We start from the raw sequence: 21,066 nt of genomic DNA on the forward strand, positions 1-21,066 counted from the left end.
TTTAAGCATATGATTCTGAAAAAAATTTGCAAGTGAACAGAACTGTGTAGCCAGCACCCAGACTTAGAAATATAACATTATTACTACTCCCACTACCCCCCTTACTCCTCCTAGTCACTGCCCCAAAGGGTACCTACTCTCCTGACCTTTATCACCACAGATTAGTTTTGTCTGTTTTTGAACTATATATCAATGGAACCATACAGCATGAGCTATTTCCTCTCTGGTTTTTTTTCCTTCAACATTATGTTTGTGAGTTCCATCCGTGTTGTTTCGTGTAGCAATAGTTCATTAGTAACTACTGTGATTTTTTGATGTTGTATTATAAAATATGTCATTTAAGGATCTTCATAACTCAATAAACCAGTATTTTCTTTTTTAAAAAGATTTATTTATTTGAGAAAGAGAGAGAGAGAGCGCGCATGCACATCAATGTGTGAGGGGAGGGGCAGAGGGAGAAGGAGAGAGAGAATCCCAAGCAGACTCCCTGCCGAGCATGGAGCTTGATGACCTTGAGATCATGACCTGAGCTGAAATCAAAAGTCAGACACACAACTGACTATGCCACCCAGGCACCCCTACAAACCAGTATTTTCCAAATGACAAATGCATAGGAAAGATCCACCTACAGTGCAATATACATGAACGGATTTTGATGTAACAGTGTTTGAAGAATTCATTGATATGATTCCAGTTTCTATACTGCAACTAACCTTTTAAAAATGACCACTTGTAGAGTTTTGGTGTAGTATCAAAGAAGAATAGCCACAAGCTATTCAATTTCTCCTTCTTTTCCAGCTAAATATATGAGGACAGATTTTCTTCATATATTTTAACCTATAAGCATATCACAGCAGATTAAATGCAGAGACAGATGTGAGAATATAGCTATCTTATGTTAAGCTGGCCATCAAACAGATTTACAGAAATGTAAAGTAATGACACTCTTTTCACTATTTTTTTCCTCTGAGAAATACAGTTGTTGTTGTTGTTGTTTTTTAATAGAATACTGCCTTAGGTTAATATGTAATAGGTTTTACTATTGCTGGATCCCTGGGTGGCTCAGTGGTATAGCACCTGCCTTTGGTCCAGGGTGTGATTCTAGAATCCCAGGATCGAGTCCTGTGTCAGGCTCCCTGTAGGGAGCCGGCTTCTCCCTCTGCCTGTGTCTCTGCATCTTTCTTTCTCTCTGTGTCTCTCATGAATAAATAAGTAAAATCTTAAAAAAGAAAATAAGTTTTACTATTGCTATTTTAAATGAATTAATATTTAAATAATTTTTAGTTTAAATTTCTAATAGGACAAATATTAATTAATAGATATAACTCAGGTAAGCAAAAGTTCTTTGGGGTCACTGATAATTTTTTATAGCATCAAGGGGGGCTGAAACCCAAAGCTTGAAAACCACGGGTCTAGTGGGTCGCTAGGCATGGAACACAGAAGCTTACAAATAAGTGTGTCATTGCAAATCATTGCAAGTGATATAAAGAACCAGAGAGACCTATTAGGGGGGGGGCGGTGGCATCAGAGAAGGTGCCTTTGAGAAGTGGTTTTCAGCAGAGATCTGAAGAACAAGCATGAAGATCACTGTGGGCAGAAGGAACATGCAGGCAAAGCCCCTGAGGTGGGGATGCACTTGACTTGGGTGGAGTATGGTGATGAGCAGGAGAGTGGCAGGGGATGGATCAGGAGCTAAATCCTACAGGCTCTCACAGATCACGTTGAGATTTTGGCATTTTGTCCTAATTACATAAAAATGACAGTGATGTGAATTACTTATAATATGATCAGATTCAAATTTTAAAAAGAGAACTGATGGCTGTGTTGAGAAAGGACTGGAAAGGGTTGGGAGAGAAGTGAGGGGAGCACGTGGATGGCTCTCCTAATAGTCCAGGGAGAGCAAGTGGTGCCAGCACCGGGGAGGTAGTGGTGCATGTGGGGCGATTCCCAAGTTAACATTTCTAGTTCTTGCTCTCCCTCTTGGAGCAGAGGAGAGAGGAAGACTCCTAGGTTAGAGCACTTCTACCCACCATGCTTAGAGATACCGGTTTCAGGTGCCACAAAGATGAAATATCCTTTACATTAATTTTATAATTATTTACTGTTTTTTGTGTGTGTGACCGAGTCACTCGCATGTATTTGATAATTAGATTTGATAATGATATTGAAAAAAGTCACTCTCATGGCACCACCTTGTGGAGAGTAGTGAGAAGTTTTCTTATTGGGTTCAACGCCCAGTTCTCTAAGAGGTTCGCCAGTTACCAGCCATTCCAAGTACTTCGTGGAAGAAAATGAGAAATGAATATGTTCTGTAGAATTAAAGTTAGACTGCCATCCTGGAAACAACTGTCTGGATTTATTCAGACTTGACTTGATCCCCCCTCTTGTTGACCTTAACATCAAGAATCATTGACCGAAGATACCTTTTATTTAGATATCACTGGACAGCCACCTCTTATATCCATCTGCTCCTCCTTTACCTCCTTCTCCGGCCCATCATACCTTACTCGACTACTGACCCTGGAAGTCCTCAGGGCTCAGTTTTAGACCAGCCCTCTTCTTGCTTCCTACTCTCCTTAGGCACATTTATTCCAGACCCTCACATTACTTCCCATCAAGACTCCCAGATGTGTTTGGTCCAAGCCTCTCCTCTGAGTGCCAGGTCCCTATTTCTAACCCACTGTTCTACTTCTCCACATAAATGTTCCACCCAAGCCTGACCTTAGGGTTTCTTCCTCTCCAAATCGGCCATGCTTTTAGTGTTTCCCAATTCAGTGGAGGCACAGCCTTCCACCAGTTTCCAAATCAGAAACTTGGAAGTCATTCTTGAGCCCTCCCTCCCCCTCCTCTGCCTACCCCTGAAATCAATCTCTCGGCCTTGTCTGCCAAGACAAGGGGTGGGTATCTCCCGAGTGACCCGCTTTGGTCTGCTGTTTATTGCCAGTGCCTTTTCTGACTGTCTCTAGCCTTGTACCACAGCCATAGCCTCCTCACTAGTCTCTGCATCCCCTCCAGGCTCTCTCCAGCCCATTCTCCACACTGAGGCACTTGCTTCAAAATGCACATCTTGCCAGGCCCCTTAAAACCTTCCAAGGTTGCCCTACAGCAGGTCCTGCCCTCCCCTGACCACAAGCTGCTTCCCTGCCATTCTCTGCCTTGCTCTCTGCACCTCGGCCCCACTGGTTTCTCTGTTCCTAAAGCACCTTCACCACTGGGATCTGCCCCTGCCATTCCCTCTATGACTCTCCTGGTTATTTCTACTGAGCTTCCTACCTCAGCTTAACCATCTGTTCTCAGAGAAGCCTTTTCTTTAACTTCCAGGCCTTTATTCTCAATGCTTATCTCAGTCTTCAAGCTATACTCATTGAAGTGGTGTTCTGATTAATGCCATCTCCTTGGAAGGGTCTAAGCTCCATGAGAGAAGAGAGCCCATGGTCGAGGTGCTCACCATATTCCTCTAGCACCCAACAGACTGCCTGGCACCCAGGAGCTGTTAGAAGAGTTCCCTGAATGAATGAACAAACGGTTGTGTCTCTAAGGCCCTGAAAAGGCCATTGCAACAGTCAACAGTATATATCCACAGTTTGGGTTACTTACCTGTAAACAGAGTCAGGCCCAGGGGTGACTGCAGGTTGCACAGACCTGGTGAGCACAAGGCCAAACCCAGCCAGTATGGGGGAAGGGACTCTTGGGCTGCCCACCCCCGGGGCCAGCTCCCACCTGGTCTTGCCACATCGGTGAACATGTACTTGAAAAAATCACACATGTATCTTCTCTAAGAACAAACAATAATTTTTAAGGGACAGACCATTCTGAATCAATATTGAGGAAACAAAAAGTATTTGCCATCTCCTCAGAGGCCTGGTCTCACTATGGATACAGTCAGTTTAGGTAACTTATTCAGAAAAATTGTTAGTCTCTGTCTTCAAGCAATCAGCTTTTTCCTGATTAATGAAGCTGATAGGACAGGGGGCACCTGGGTGGCCCAGTCGGTTAAGTGACTCCTGGTTTTGGCTCAGGCCATGATCTCAGGATCGTGAGATGGAGCCGCACGTAGGGCTCCAGTCTCAGCAAGGAGTCTGCTTGAGATTCTCTCTCTCTCCCTCTCCCTCTGTGCCTCCCCCCACACACACTCATGCTCTCTCTCTCTCAAATAAATAAATCTAAAATTAAAAAAAAAAATACAAACAAGAAGCTGATAGGATAAAGTCATTTTTCGTAAAACATGGAAAGTTCAAAGGTGATCTAATTGTCCCAGAGCATTTCTAGCTACTTTAAAATAGCATGTTTCCACCTTAAAAAAAAAAAAAAATACTGGGTGCCCTGTTAATAAGACAAAATAAAAACTCATTTACCAATGTTGACATGAAAAGTGATTAATACCTTTATTTTTTATGTCAAAGTATATATATATGTATATATATATATATCTCAAAATTATTATACCTTTATATATAAGACATAGGTTCTTAATCTTTCCTCTATTATTTTACTTATTTATAGATTTGTTCCAGGAATAATTTAAGACAGATTACAACACATAAAATATGACAAAATGCCACAAATTATAAATAAATTAGAAATTCCAAGGAAAAATAGGGTAGGGACCAAAAATAGACTCAGAAAATGAGGCCAATTAAAAAATGCCTTTTGCAAGGACAGATACACTGCCAGGCAGTGCAGCCGGTTGTCTACACAACAGTCATCCTGTTGTAGACTATTTCCTTCGGTAGAGCCCCGATTTTGTCCTGGTAACAAGTGTCCTGTTCTCAGCCTTAGAAGATGAATCATGATTGACCTAAGAGAGCCACAGATCCCTTGCTGGACCATTCTTGTTGGAAAAGCAGGTCCTTATTGTTTGAGACACTTGGAGTGAAATCTCTTACTCATGCTGGAAGCTTCCTCCCTGAGGCCTGTGTGGTTGTTTCTCCGTGTCTCTAAGCTTTCCAGCAGTCCACTCCCAACAGGGACGTTTGGTTAGAAGTAACCCAGTACCCATAAAACAAAACAAAACAAAAAAACCAGACCTGCACCTCAGGAAAAGCCCATTATTGCTAAGACTAAAACCAAAGAAAACACGGGTTGAAAAGGATCCACTTATTTGTCCAATGGATTTAAAATCCCTCATGAAAACACCAATGTAATAAAGATACTGTAATCAGCAATCCAAGCCAAATTGGCTTTCTTTTTTGACATAATTTATTATTCACCTTGAAGTTTCATTTTCTACTGCTCCTTAAGTTAAAACATTATTCTTTGAGCCAAATGAAAGTGCATTTCACAGATTAATTCGGACAACGGGTGCGGAAAAGGTGTTCCTAGCAATCTAACCTTTGCCTTGCGAATACAGAGCCCTGGCTGTGCGTTGGCAGACGGGTGGAGTGGGTAGGAAAAAAGGTCTAGATGGCTTCCACGTACTTTTTATTTTTATTTATTTATTTTTTTTGTTTTTTTTTCCACGTACTTTTTAAAGAGAGACTATGTGTCCTACTCTGTGTATGTCTTCAGAAACAAGCGTAAGCATTCAACAGGACAGGGAAAGATCACATTCTAAAAAGGACTGTTTCCCCTTTTAACAGTGACGTAAGAAGAGATTCTATTTTTACATGTAATTTTGTTTTATCTAGGAATAAGATTTCTTTCTCATTTTATCTGTTTGTCTGTCTATGTATTTATATTCAGCTTGTAAAGACAAGAAACATAGCATTGGTAGAAAGAATGTCTCCTTCCGTGAGTTCGCCTTGACTGCCTGGACCCAGAAGTCAACTACTATAGCTGCCAGAACCAGGAATAGTCCCTGCTTCAAGCCCAAAGAAGCCCATTTACTATTTTAATGACCAGATCTTGCTAATGTGGGCATGTGAAATGTAACCTTGGAAAGGAATGCTCTCTCTACCAGGAAGTCTTTGAGAAGGCTTGAGTTCTTGCCATAACTAAAAATCTGATGATGCATTACTGATGACTTCATCCCCAAATGAAAGCTAACTGCCTGCGTCCATAATCCTCAGGGAGAATCACACCAGGAAAAGACTAATTCGAAAATAACATACAGGAAAGACACTTCATTTGCTTTATTGAATAAAATGAAGGAACCAGTCTATGCAAGTATAGAGGATACACCTTGCAAGGCCCTGCTGGAAGGGCCTGTGTTTCTTCCATAGCACTTAGAGCAACTGCAGAGGGCTTCACAGAGATGAGAGAGAGAGAGAGAGAGAGAGAGAGAGAGAGAGAGAGAATGAGAATGGCTAACATGTTTTCTCACTGGGGTTCATGAATGAGGAATGTATGAAGTGGTCTCCCCCCAACACACACACACATTAGCTTCATACCCCAGCAGCTTTCATGCTTCAGATGTCGTTGCACATCCTGGTTTTCTCTTTAGAGAAAAGGAATGGTTCCATTCCAGTTGACAGTGGCTTCTCTCCACTTGGTTCTGATTGCCATCTCCACTGGAGAAAACCGTCTTCCTGGTCCATGTTCATCTTCATGTTGGTTCCTTTCCCAGTGATGGGAGTGAGTATCTGAGTGGGGAAGAGCCAGAGTGTTTTTTTTTTTTTTAAAGATTTTATTGATTTGAGAGAGAGAGAGAAAGAGAGCATGAGCAAGGGGAGGGACAGAGGGAGAGGGAGAAGCAGGCTCCACACTGAGCCTACTGTGGGGCCAGATCCCAGGACCCCAAGATCAGGACCTGAGCCAAAGTCAGACACCCAACTGACTGAGCTACGCAGGTGCCCCGAATGGCCAGCATTTAGGCCCTAGCCTCCACACACGATTCTAGAGGAAGCCAGGAGGGAAGGAAAACACCACAGGTAGGCAGGAGCTGGGCCCAGCAAGCTGTGTTCCTAGAACTGGTTAAACAGAGGGGGATTCCAGGAGATGGTATGTAGAAATGCCCCATACAAAACAAGTCTATGGTTACACGGGTTGTGTATTTTAGACCATGAATATTTGTGTCATGTGATGCATATTTCAACACCATGATGTGACACATAGAGCCAAGTGTAGGTCACAGGATGTTGTCAGGAAAACCAAGAGAAAGGAGAGCTCATCGCTTCTAAGAATACAGTCACATGTTTGCGTGAAGGGCGAAGGAGTTGAGTGAGGTATCAAGGACTAGGTTCAAGAGCCAGCTTTGTCTCATGTGACATTTGAGAGGGTATTAACATCTCTCAGCCTCATTTAGTCAGTTAATAACTGCTTATTGTATACCTCAGTTTCTCCTTTGTGAAAATAGACTTCATAGTACTACCTCATATGACTTCTGGGAGAACTTAATGGGATTACATGTATAGCTTCCAAGACAGTGCCCAGAAGAGAATGCTCGCAATGCATGTGAGTTAATACAAAAAAAATATATATATATATATATATATATATATATACACACACACACACACATATTGTTTTCTGGGGTGCTTGGGTCGCTCAGTTGGTTAAGCAAGACCCTTGGTTTTGGCTCTTGTCATGATCTCAGAGTCCTGGGATCAAGCCCCATGTTGGGCTCTGGACTGAGCGCAGTATGCTTGGGATTCTCTCTCTCCCTCTCTCTCTGTCCCTCCCCATCCTTGCGAGCACACATGGGCTCTCTCTCTCTGTCTCCAATAAAGAAATAAAATCTTTCAAAAAACGATACTTTCCTCAAAGAAGAGAATAAAGTAGAAACGATAACATACTTGAAGGAACGTCTTGTCAACGTCCCCCTAAATTAAATGAGCAAATATATATTTCTCATAATTAAAGAAGAATTAGGAGCCACACAGATAAGAGTCACTAAGATACTTTTCCAGATTTGGTCATTAGACCAAAAAGTTGCTTAACACCAGGCCCATGATGCTAAATGCCAAGAGTGAAACATCAAACCAGCAAGGCTCCACCAGTAGAGCCGAGGTACCCAGTACAGACTCCTGGTCTCATCGTGTTTATTCCCCTGTCTGAAGGGCCAGTGTGTAAACACACTTAAAGTTTAGTCTTTTTCCCTTACGAGTGTAAACAAGTATGGTTGTAACTGAAATAAAATGACCTGCGTGGTCGTCTGCTTCTCCCATTGGACTGGAACCTCTTAAGTTTTGCTGGGACTCTGACTTAGTTATTGTTGCTTTCCGAGTGTCAGGCACTTAGTAGGCCCTCAAATACCTGAACAGAAATGCCCTCTGGGTTTGCTTGCTTAGGTCACTGGATGATCAGCCCATCAGTTGTAGGATAGAACTGACCAAGTCCAACACCCCTGCCCCAATCCCTCCCTTTTTCCAGTTCTTCCTTCAGGCATTAAATGCCTCCTGCTCACACATCAAAGACCCTGGAGGGGGCTTCTTGGAAGTTTGCCTCTCCCCCTTTTATTTTTTCTCACCACCCAAAGCTTCTGTGCTGCTTCTCAAGGCCCCTGCTCTCATTGAGAGCAGCTTTGGATGGCCCAGGCTGCAAAGCTTGGGTTCAGGCCCGTGGGACTCGTGCACGGGTTTCATTTCAGAGCTCAAGCCGAAGCATCTTCCTGCAGAGCTAGTGTGAATGTGCACAGGGCTGTGAAACATCGGCAGGTGCATCTTTCCGAGCGCACTGCAGCGCCCACGAGGGGGGCCCTCGGAGCCAGAAATGCTCACCTACTGTAAGATGCACAGGCTTCTGCTGGGGGGGGCGGCCCCTGTAAAGGTACAGATCGAAGCGACGCTCCGCTTTCCAGTCTGACAAGAGCTGCCTGTTGGTGCTAAAAAGGACACTGGGATTTCCATTGATGTTGCACAGCCAAATAGGTAATTTGGGAGTCCTCAGCATGCTGCCCACCTGGAAGGGGAGACGCAAATGCGGATGAATATAGAAATTTGGTCACATCAAGGCAGATGCTGACACATCATCGTGGGCAAAAAGCAGTTCGGAGGCTTCTTGTTGCACTTGCAGGTGTGCAGGGCACCCCGCGTGCATGTGCTTTCAAGTGGAGGCTGTGTCATGAGTGAATTTCCATGTACAAATGGTGTGGCCCAGGGGGGCTACTGCAGTTTGGGGATGGCCTCACCGAGGACGTGGAAACACCTCAATTTGGCTTTGATGTTAAGGAGAGAACAAATAGATAAGCTGAAACACAAGTGTGGGAGTGGAATACCAGAACTTCAGTTTGTCTTCATCACCGACTGGTGTATTTACTCCTATGCCCAAGACAGGGCAATATTTCCTTCAGCAGGTGTTCAGACTTCTGGGAGCACTAACTATTTAGAATTTAGGAAAAAAGAGAGGGGCACTTGGGGGGTTCCATTGGGTAAGTGTCTGCCTTCGGCTCAAGTCATCATCCCAGGGTCCTGGGCTCCAGGCCGGCAGCAGGCTCCCTCTGCAACCCGCCCCCCCCCCCCGCCACCTCGCCCCTGCTCATGCTCTCTCCTACTCATTCTTTCAAATAAATAAAATCTTAAAAAAAATATTTAGAATAGAGAAATAGGGAATATTTTGAATGGAGGACAGGGCTCCCAGGAAATGAGGGGGATGCACTGTCACATACACATTCAAATGCTCATACATATATACCCGTATCTGCATATCAACATGCACATGGGATGGGAGAGGGGCTGAGGGCTGAGTACAGTAGTTTAGCATTACAGTAATAATATGCAGTTCACTCTTTTAACTAGTTCATCTCGTTTTTCCAGGCAACTTTCAATCCGGCCTGGAGCTCTCATAGCTAGTGAGTTAGATTGGCCAAGTACCACTCCGAGAGGCACACTCCACAGCCCCCGAGGGTATCTCGGTATGACAGTGCATTTCTATTTATGATATCTACCACTTTGTTTAAAGAGGCAAGAAAGCACATATTGCCAGCAAGACTCATTAATATTAAAAACTTTTCTTTTTCTAGTTAGAGACATGAGCATGAACTACTTAGGGAAAAAAAACCCCATCATCTTCATGTGATGCCAGGGAAACCTCCTGGACCCTCAGCCTTAGTGTGTCTTCCCATAACGACCCAATTCTGTTTCTTTTCTTCGTCAGTCCTTAGAGTCTCACGGCGTGTTCAAGAACAGGTTCTGTGTTAGGGAAGATCCCGCTTTGAGAAATTACCACGTTGCATAAACCCAAGTATTAAGGGCTAATAACTTGACATTTTGATTTTTCAATAGTTCTATTCAAGTCTCTTCGTTTTGTTTTAAATTCTTCGGTTGTGGGTGAGTGGGTGAATCAGAAATGCTTTTGTCTTTAAGTTTTTGGCTTTTAGCTGCCGGAGGAAAATTTTATTACTGCGTTTGAAAGACACAAAGTCAGGGTTAGCGAGCAGTTTTGAAAAGGGGGTGCCAGCCTAGCACCTCAGTTTGGACATGCTCATGGGGGGTGCTTATCTACTCAAGTAGATTTGCTTATCTACTCACACTAGAATTAGCCCCCTCTGGGCTGAATATAATATGAGCATCTCACATATCAAACGGGCAAGTCGCCCACTGGCTCCATCGGAAATAAAACACAGAGGATGTGCCATGGAAGCAGCCCAATGTGTTTACGTTCCAAGAATCCACCCACAAGTTCCAAATAACCTTGTAACCATTCATTAGTTATAAGAGAAGCATTTTCTTTCTTAGGCCTGCTTGCCGGGGCACCTAGTGCACTAAGGTCATATGTAACCAAAATACGATCTGCGGGACGTGGAATCGGTAAGGTTGGAAAACTTGGGCAAACTAGGAAATCGAGGGCCGTGTGGAATAAAGTGTTACTTCTGTTGAAATGGAGAAAAAAAAAAACCCTGAATTTTGGCTGGTTTCCAACCAATGAAAGTTCCTGTAAATTGTGACTGGGGTGGAGGGGGGGATGTCATAGCGTATAGGCACGCATGATATTGTTGCACAGAGTTTTTGTAACGTAGGCAAAATTCAGCTGGCGCTCAGATTGAACACCCTGCAAGGTGCTGACACCACACTCTTGGTACTTCCTGCAACAAGGCAACGGTTTTCTCTTCTGAGCTCAAAGCTACTCAAGATTTTATTAGAGTAGGAGGAAGATGAAGTAGTTATAAATACAACCATCTCCAACCCCCAAAGTCACCATATAGAGACTGCACAACTGAGTGGGCAGGGCCTCGCTTGCCTTGAGAGATCCTAGTGGAAAGAAAAATGTCATGTGTGACTGTCAAGGCAGTCTGGGGGCATTAACCCTGAGAGGCAAGCCTTAAGATCACAGCTGAGAATACACCTGGTGTAAAGTGAGTCCTGCAAAAAAACAAAAACAAAAACAAAAACAAAAACAAAAAAGCACCTCCCGATGGAATCCAGCCGTATATTATACCCCTTCTCTTCTTAGTACGCCACAGAATGTGTTTGACTGGAACCTTCGGTGAAGGATGTGTATCGCTGTTGGGTAGACGGTGGATCTGCTAACCTCCAGCCCCCAAAAGCAGCGTTCTAAATATGTTTTATTGGTGAGATTCCCCCAATGCAGAATTTGTGCGTGTTGCCTCACGTTGCCATGGTGAACAAGGAAATTAGCTTGTGATACAGTAGTGCTATAAATAAAATACCTTTCTCCTTAAGTTCACTCATTGTGTAATAAGCCCGGCGTTTTGTGCAGTAATCAAGGCTTTCATAACCTGTATCCCTTAAGTCAGCGTGACACTATAGGGACAGGACGAAGGGTGGACAAATTGCGCACATGCCAAGGCAAGGATGGAGTCCAGCAATTTTTTTTGGGGGGGGGGCATCTAGAACGATGGCGCTTGGAATGTGCCCTTGCATTAACGAGCTTTGCTATGGCAAGTCCGAAGGGCCCAGGGTGGAAATCGGAGTGGGAGAAAGGTGGACATTTGTGCTTTCTTCCCTCATGCCTGGTGACGGTTCGCGTGCATAACCGTGAGAGGCCTGGCTTTCATCTCTGCAGCTGCAACACGGAGTCGAGGGAACTCCCCTCAGCGAGTTTGCAGGTATGTGGTCCTTTTATGGTTGGATTCCTCTCTCCTGGTCTCTTTAAAGGGACTTTAAAGAGGGAAGAGGGTATGGCTGGGATGCTGGTGTGCTTTGCCAGGCCTGCCCGGGGAGTGATTCCAGCAAGGCCTAAATGGCTTCGGTCCCTCCTAAAAAATCAGAGTTGATTTTTCTTCTCGGTGGCAGGTGCGAAGATAATGCGAACCTCCTAAGGCTTTCCAGATGGCGTTAGACTCAAACTGCTTTATGTTCTCACTTAGGTATTGGAACCTCACACTGAAACCTGTACCTCCAAATAGAAAAGTGACGGGAGGCTTCAAAACAGCGCCTCATCTTGCGGGTAGCTGGCTGTGTTCCGCAGGAGCTGTCAGTCTGGTGGGCTCTGGGGGGCTCGCCGTGTCATCTAATGAGAACTCCAAGGTTTTTTTTGTTTTGTTTTGTTTTGTTTTTTTCAATCTCACCCACTGGGTTGTGACATTGGGACTGAAAGGCAGTGTGTTTTTGCAGTCTCTGCAATTTTACCCCAGACTAGGAAGAGATTTACTTTAGGAAGACAGATGCAGCATTACAGGATGGGATTCACCTGGCCACCAGAATCTGTTAGCACGTTGGTTTTCTTTTGAACTCGGGAACCTTTCCTATATCAGATCTTTATTATCCGTGGATACATATAGTCTTCTGACCTGCAGCACTCACCGGAGGCAGGAGCCCCTAAATGCCCATAAAGTGCTTAAGGACCCAGGTGGCACATTCGTGAGTCCTGTGTGGAGGAGTTACCCTGCTCGGAGCAGAAAGGAAGGGATTCTTCAATCCATCGGGGATCTTCAATCCAGTGATACAGGGAGCACTGTTCTGGAACCACATCTAGTTCTTTCTGAGCAGACTTTTGCTCTGCAAAGTATTTCAGTTCTATGATAAAATACTGTGAACTATTCGGCTTCCGGATACATTGCAGTCGTATGAGTCTTCTCGTTGGCACGAGTCTCAGGGCCATATAATTGGCCGCAGGTGAAGGGGGGCAGATACTTCTCAGAGTATGTGCCCCACGTATGTGTAGTTCACTATCAGCTCAAATTCGCATCTGCTTTAACCTAGAAGTCAATGTATAAAGGTCTCGCTTGTTGAGTCATGCCTTCTAAAACCTAGCCCTGGTGTTGCCACCATCTAAATGTTAGCATCTAGGGCATCTGGGTGGCTCAGTTGATTGAGCACCCAATTCTTGATTCTGGCTTGGGTCATGATCTCAGGGTCCTGGGATCGAGCCCCCCCAGTTCAGCCTCTGTGCTCAATGAGTCTGCTTGAGGACCCTCTCTCCCTCTCCCTCTGCCCTTCCTCCTTGTCTCTCTCCAAAATCAATCAATAAATCTCTAAAAACAAATAAATGTTCAAGGGGCACCTGTGGCTCAGTCCATTAAGCATCTGCCTTCAGCTCAGGTCATGATCCCAGGGCCCTGGAGTCAAGGCCTGAGTTGGGCTCTGTGTTTGGCGGGGAGCCTGTGTCTCCCTCTCTCTCTGCCCTTTCCCCCTGCTCATGCTTGCTCGCTCTCTCATGCTCTCTCTCTCTCTCAAATGAATAAACGAAATCTTTTAAAATAAATAAATGTTCGAGTCTAACATCAGTGCATCTATAATAGACACTACAGATGATATAATACACATCCACATCTGTATGTAAATAGATAAGATATGATAGATTATAAAAGCACTTGTGAAGGACTAACATTCTAAGAACTGGCATTTTGCATTGAGCACTTTATCCGAAGACAAGAAAAGATGCTAAGGACAGCATGGCCCAGTAGCAGAAGATGGGCTTTGATACACGTGGAATCTGGCATCCTAACACCGGCTCTGACACCCAGCTGGTGGCCGTGGGCAAGTTCCTGCACTTGTCTCTGGCTGGATTTTCTCATATGCAAAATTAATGGCCAAACGACAGACCCTGGACTAAAACTAATACTTACAACTTTGAGGGGAAGGGAGGACTGGACGAAATGAGGCATCGCGAATGGCTCAGAGAGAACCTAGCACATAGTGCGTGCTCTATACAAGAGGCCGTTAGCGCTACAACGAATAAATACGCTTCGTGTATACTTTCTTTAATTTCCACCCTCAGGGATGTGAAAAATACATTTAAAATTATATATATATATAATATCGTATATTTATATATAAAGCATAATTATATATAATTATTTTAATAATACAAATGAGTTCTGAATGGCTTCTATCCCCAATAATGAGCTGCTCGAGAAAGAATAAAAAAGCACCTTCCACTAAAAAACTTTCTATGTATATGTGTATATGTCTAACACATTCATAGATCTCGGCGGTTCAAGCAAGCAAACTAACCACCAGCCAGTATTTGCTCTTTAATACATTTGTTCTGAAGCCAAACTCCAGGTGCATGACAGAGACAGCATAATAAACATCCTTGGGGCTTCAAGCCATTAGTGTACAATTGCAGGCAATTTTCACTGAGGGCAGGATTCATAGGAGTCTCCCTGGAGAGAGAACACTGAGTCCAAGAAGGAAGGATGAAGAGTCACATGAGTCACTTTTCGAAAAGATAGAAGCATTGCAGATTTGACTTCTACGTAGATTTTAAAGCTAACGTGGGCAGCTTCCGTGCTTTGCCCTACTTCCAATTTATGAGCAAGCATTTGGACGGTGGTCCTGTCGTCTGGTACATTTTGCCCTCTTCTCATAGGAAAGCTCCTTATTTTTTTACCTTATGCCCTGGCCTTTTGGCTTACTTTAAGGTCCCGACAAATATCCACTTTATTATTGGAGGATATTTTAGGCTCTGCAGGTAATTTTCTGTAAAGCATGACTTAGCAGCTCTATGGGTCTGAGCTGACTCGTGTAGAAGTGTGTTCCAGAGAAAACGGTAGCACTGGATCTCTGAATTCTTGACTCTGAGGCACGTGCTCAGTGTCACCTCCCTCCCTTCCATGTGGCACAGTCTTTGACATCGTCCCTTTTCTCAGAGCCACTTAGTAGCTATTTAGCAAACACCTCCTTAATTTTAATTGAAGATAAGTTCTCAGACTTGTCCCTAAAGCCTTGCAGATGTTTACAGGAGCAGAAAGCTGTCAACCATGCTGATACCACTTGAAAGAAGATATGCTTTCTTGTAATTTTAGTTGCAATAGTGGGTTTTTCAATTCTACACACATGGATTTAATCAGTTAGATCTAACGAGAGTTTCCCTTCCTTTAAAGCATCAGTTCAACCCGGGCAATTTTGTCCCCCGGAGAATATTTGGCAATGTCTGGAGACAGTTTTGGTTGTCACATTGAAGGGCAGAGCTACTGGCATCTAGTGGGTAGAGGCCAGGGGGTTGCTAAACATCCCATGGTGCACAGGACAGGCCCCACCACAAGGAGATTATCCAGTCTAACATGTCACGTAGGACTAAGGTGGAGCAGCCCTGCTCTAGAACAAAGGTTTGCCCATTAGAATCACTTGTGGGCTTTCAAATTCTGATGCTTAAATGTTCTCTAGATCAAATAGAATAGGGGCATTGGCCCTACTGGCTAGGACTGGCCTTGCCATTGGGGCCCAGGGTGAAATGAAAATACAGGGATCCTTACTGAAAAATTATTAAGAATTTTGTAGGCGGTGACAGCAAGGGCAGGGCCTTCTGAGCATGGGTCCCTGTGCGCCTACACAGGTCCTATATCCATGAATCTGACAGTGTTCTGGGGGATGAGCTGGCACTGGTAGTTTTAAAAGCTCTTGAAGTAGGCCAAAGGCTTTAACAGACGCCTCGCCAAACAAAATATACAGATGCAAATGAGCATATGCAAAGATGTTCCTCACCACATATTATCCTGGAAATGAAAATGGAAACAGCAATGAGATACCGCTACACACCTATGAGAATGGCCAAAATCCAGAACACTGACAACACCAAGTGCTCGTGAGGATGGGGAGTAATAGGAACTCTCACTCACTGCTGGTGGGGACGCGAGAATGCACAGCCACTTGGCGAGACAGTTTGGCAGTTTCTTACAAAACTACACACTCTTACCATATACCCAGCAATCATGCTCCCTGGTATCTATCTAAAGATGTTGAAAACTCATGTCCCCCAAAATCTGCACATGGGTGTTTATAGCAGCTTTTGCCAAAACTGGGAAGTATCCAAGAGGTCCTTTGCAGGTGCATGGACAAATAAACTGTGGTACAGCAACGGAATATTATTTAGTCAAGGGAATATAATTCAGCATTATGAAGAAATGAGCAATTGAGCTGTGAAAAGACATAGAAGAACCTTGAACTTACATATTACTACGTGAAAGAAGCCAATCTGAAAAGACTACAGGCTTTATCCTTCCAACCATACGACATTCTGGAAAAGGTAGAACCAGGGAGGCAGTAAAAAGACCAGTTATTGGGGCGCTTGGGTGGCTCAGTGGTTGAGCGTCTGCCTTTGGCTCAGGTTGTGATCCCGGGGTCCCAGGATCCAGACCCACGTCGGGCTCCCTGCATGGAGCCTGCTTCTCCCTCTGTCTATGTCTCTGCCTCTCTCTGTGTGTCTCTCAGGAATAAATAAATAAAATTAAAAAAAAAAATCAGTTGTCCCTGGGGGCGGAGGAGGGAGGGGTGACTAGTTAGAGTGCGGAGGATATTTAGGGCAGTGAAACTACTCTGTATCATGTTATAATGGTGGACACGTGTCATTATACATTTGCTGCAAATCCATACAGTATACAACATCAAGATTGTACTGTAAACTATGGACTTTGAGTAATTTTGATGTGTCGGTGTAGGCTCATCAATTTTAACAAATACGCCATTCTGGTGGGAGATGTTGACAATGGGGAAGGCTATGCGTGTTTGAGGGCAGGGAATATATGGAAAGTCTCTGTCTTCCACATAATTTTGTTGAGGAAGAAAACTAAAAAAAATAAATAAATTCAATTAAAGAACCAACCTCTCCAGGTGATTTCAGTGTACAGCCAGTGTCAAGACCACTGTTCTCCATCATTTAGTGCCTATATCCTTCCTCAAACAATTGGTGTATGTATATGTACTGGCCCATGTGTGACTCATCTTTGTATCTGGATACAGAGCCTCACAATCAGGAGATGATCAATGAATGCACTCTACTGTCCTTTTTTTTTTTTTTTTTAGATTTTACTTATTTGAGAGAGAGAGCACAAGCAGGGCAGAGAGAGAAGCAGAGGGTGAATCCAGGACCTCTGGATCATGACCTGAGCTGAAGGCAAGACCCTTAGTCGACTGAACCACCCAGGTGGTGGTTTACTACCTGGGTGAGCAGTACAGTCACAAGAATGACTGTACTGTCGTTCTTTATCATCCATCATATGGGCCATTTTTGGCTTTTCAGTGGGCTTTGGCATTTATTATCTTGTTTGCTCTTCACCTCAGTCCTGTGGTTGCAGAGCAGATGTTAGGACACTAGTCTGAGTGAGGAACAGGCCTAGAGAAGGTAAGTGACCAGCCCAAGTGAGATCCTGTGAGTGGCAGGGCAAAGCCTCTAACGGAGTCTCCTGGTTTTCAGGTCAGGGCCACTTCCTACGCATTATAGAACCTCCCTCACTTTTATTTTATTTTTTTTATTTTTTATTTATTTATTATTTATGATAGTTACAGAGAGAGAGAGAGAGAGAGAGAGAGAGGCAGAGACACAGGCAGAGGGAGAAGCAGGCTCCATGCACCGGGAGCCTGACATGGGATTCGATCCCGGGTCTCCAGGATCGTGCCCTGGGCCAAAGACAAGCGCTAAACCGCTGCGCCACCCAGGGATCCCCCTCCCTCACTTTTAAATCAGGTTTCCAAAGTGTGGCACAAATGCCGATTGGTGGCATGTGGCAGGAAAGCCAGTGGCCCTGGGGTGAGCTTTCAAACAAAACCTGTTTATTTACCTATGTGAACACGTATTAGGAAAAAAAAAAACCCAAAACAGTGTGTCAAATCCATGGCTTGTATTACTGCTGCAGAAGAGGTTACATTCAAATTTTTACAAGGATTTGATTTAAAGAAAAATATTAATCAAATAATAGCAGAGTGTGGAGCAGGTGTGGAGACACGACAAAGCTGTGAATTACCTACGCAAACGACTGAAATACGAGAAACGCTTTTAAAAATCTTTGTAGTTTATAATGAGAATATAGTGAAACCGTGTGAAAGAGCTTTGTAATCACAGACAAAGCAGTACAATTACTATTATGGTTTCTGTGCCCCACTCTTTGAAACTTGCCCCTGGTGTATCCTCCCCCCCTTTTTTTTTTTTTCCCAAACTGAGTCTTGGCCTCTTACTGGGCTGGGAGAGGTACGGAGTGCTTGACCCCATATGGACATCAAATGACCATGTGTGGTTGAAAAAAACAAAAGAGAGAAAAATACGTAAAATGAAATCTATAGATCCCTTCCTTATGGCTTAGCTTTCCTGTTTATTACCGATATATCAAATTCTAAGATGAGTCCTCAGATGATCTAGGACCGGATGGTTAGGAATCTTATAACAATAACAAATCCCTTCTGTGTTCAGGATATATTCAAAACACCGTCTTTCATATCCACGCAGTGGAATTCTTTGCATCCATTACATATGACGAAGGGCATACATCCATTGACACTTTACAGATATCTGTGTCAAATGATAATAATCATGTTTCTGAAGAGTAGAATATGACATATTCATATAAGAAGGAAAAAGACAAGGAAGCATTTCTGAAAGGATTGATCCCTGGGTGCTGGGAATGGGTTCATTTCTTTTGCTTTTAGCTTATCAGTCACTTCTCATTTTTCTACGATGGACCTGGATTTCAAACCTAAGGAATAGCAAACAAACTTTTAAACATGCTCGTAAGGCAACACGTACTTAATTCTGCTATGGTCAAACTCTACTCCTCTGGTGCCATCCGATACAGGATTTGTAGGAGGCACGAGATGCGGATTTCATGAATGAGGCATTGTGGCCGGAGCCAACGGCAGGAGGGAAGGTGCGAAGCTCTGGATGGAAGAGGATCTTCTAAAGCGTGAAGTCTCATGTCCATGAAAGGGATTCTGAGCTGAACGAGGAGAGTGAAGGACAGGACAGGCCCGAGGAGCCAGGCCCTCATTTGGTGCTGGTGAGGGGGGAAGGGCTGGGGGGCCCGTCCTCATCCTGTTGAATCACAGCCCTGCTCATCTCATGGCCACTCCAGAGAAGCGCTGCTTTTCACAGGACCCGCCTTGCCCTCCCTGGGTTCTAGGGTGATGATCTTCGTGAAACTATCACAGAAGCGTCTTTGATGTCTGGTTTGGGGTTGGGTGTATTTGCCTCCTCACCCTCTCTCCTGTTTATTTCTGCAGAACCACATCTGACTTAGTTCTCTCGTGATGTTTTTCAACAGCACATTCTCCTTTCTGGTTGTCGGAGGCTGTGAATCCCCTGAGCTGGAAATCTTTAGGGGAGGAGTTCCATAAAGGGGGAGTTTCATAAAAGTTTTTTTCCCCAGTGATTTTTTTCTTCAAGCTTTAAGCAATAGATAGGAAATATGGATTCATTTGCATAAATAAATTGGGACCACACCCATGGGCTGCTGCCAGTACTGATCTCTGAGAAGGAGGCCTGTCCCTGGATGGGGATGAAGGGAGCTTTCTTTTCGTCTGAATATTTCAAGTATTGTTTTTCAAAAAGTTATTTGCATTTTACTTATACTACCTGTACTCTCTGTACACAAAAATGCATAAAATAAATATGAAACAAGTACAGGAGACTCGGCTATTTACATTTAGACTCTGAAAGTCTCTGTTTGTATATGTGTATGTGGCGGGTGGGAAGCGTGCGGGAATATAGAAAAGGACAAAGTTAGCTCAGATTTTCATTGCCTGAATATAGAGACTGAAAAAAAAAAAAAGCAAAATGTTTACACTTAGGTTGTGTGGCTGAGAATCAAAGCACACTCACCTGCACCAGCCTGTCATCCTCAGAGGCATCCTTACCCCACTGCAAATACCCGACGTCACTGCGGGTCAGGACTCCATGTAATATTTCTTGAGACTTGCCCTCCTGATAGCCATTAAAGACATTTGGACTTGCTCTTCCAGTTAAAATCATGTTCAAAATTGCCTAGAGGACATATTTTACAAATATTTACATTCTCTGTAGCAATGACAAAAGGACTTAATTTCTTTGTCCTTTTAATGATCACTGAAGGATGACCAGTTTTGCTTCAAAAATATCCACTTTTGGATCCCTTAATATCCACTTTGGGAAAAACATGTCAGCAACCTCTGGTAGGGTTAAAACAGGAGTCTATTGACTTGTTTCTTGAGCCATACCCCATATGGCCGCACTCAGATCTTATTGCCCTTCCTCCCTTTACATTCCTTTTAAACTCTGCTTTCTCATAGTTGCAATTTAAGAAGCAATCAGCTAAACTGTTTTTCTAGTACTTTCCTTTCCATTATTAGGGATTCCTGGTGGGTCTCGTCAAGGTATTTTTCTAATAGGTCTATGGAGTCTCAGGGAGAGGGCACCTGGGCGGCTCAGTTGGTTTTGCGGCTGTCTTCGGCTCAGGTCATAGTCTTGGGGTCTTGGGATGGAGCCCTGCTTCGGGCTCCCCACTCAGCGGAGAGTCTGCTTTTCCCCCTCCCTCTGCCCCAACTTCCTCCTCATGCTCTCTTTCTCTCTCTCATTCTCACTCTCAAACAAATAAATAAAATCTTGGGGGGACAGAAGACTCTCAGGGATATGGGGCCCTCAGAGGTTAAGTGGGAAGGTAGAGTCTGATAACAAACTCAGGGCAGCATCTTCTCAGTCCTTCAGAGGTAGCTTGATCACTCTTCACTTCAGGAGAGAATATACTTAATTGGGGGGGAAAAAGCCTTATTCAGATTCTACAATAGAAAGGCAAAGTCTCCCAACCTACCTGCCTGCACAGGAAGCCCCCCACACTTGGCTGTAACAGATGAGTGGTGGAGGCATCTAGGTCCTTCTGAAGCCTGCAGAATGTGAGACACCATCAGCCTTTGGTCAGAGATGATGACTGCACCAGGGACCTGCAACCTCTCCTTCTCCACCTCCCAACACAAAGCAACGGTCCAGTGGGTCACCTAGCCCCCGTCCTTCCCGCGTGCCTCACACCTGCGTATCTCCCTGGAAAAGCCTCTGAGGCTGCGGAGGTGATGGGAAGAGCTAGGGATGCAGTTGGGGGAAGCTGCT

General features: G+C 44.1%; 1 protein-coding gene across 1 annotated transcript in view; it reads right to left on the minus strand.

The window, feature by feature from the left end:
• Positions 1 to 6,056: 6,056 nt before the first annotated feature.
• MINDY4B (MINDY family member 4B) overlaps positions 6,057 to 21,066 on the minus strand; it is a 35,324-nt gene continuing 20,314 nt past the window's right edge. The window contains exons 9-12 of the mRNA XM_041733653.1: positions 20,774 to 20,846; positions 19,810 to 19,971; positions 8,598 to 8,778; positions 6,057 to 6,521 (exon numbers count right to left, since the gene is read on the minus strand). Of these exons, the coding sequence (XP_041589587.1) occupies positions 6,379 to 6,521; positions 8,598 to 8,778; positions 19,810 to 19,971; positions 20,774 to 20,846 (559 nt within the window). The 3' untranslated portion in view covers positions 6,057 to 6,378. The remainder of the gene's footprint in view (positions 6,522 to 8,597; positions 8,779 to 19,809; positions 19,972 to 20,773; positions 20,847 to 21,066) is intronic.

The sequence above is a fragment of the Vulpes lagopus genome, chromosome 19 (genome assembly GCF_018345385.1).
Source record: "Vulpes lagopus strain Blue_001 chromosome 19, ASM1834538v1, whole genome shotgun sequence".
NCBI lineage: Eukaryota > Metazoa > Chordata > Mammalia > Carnivora > Canidae > Vulpes > Vulpes lagopus.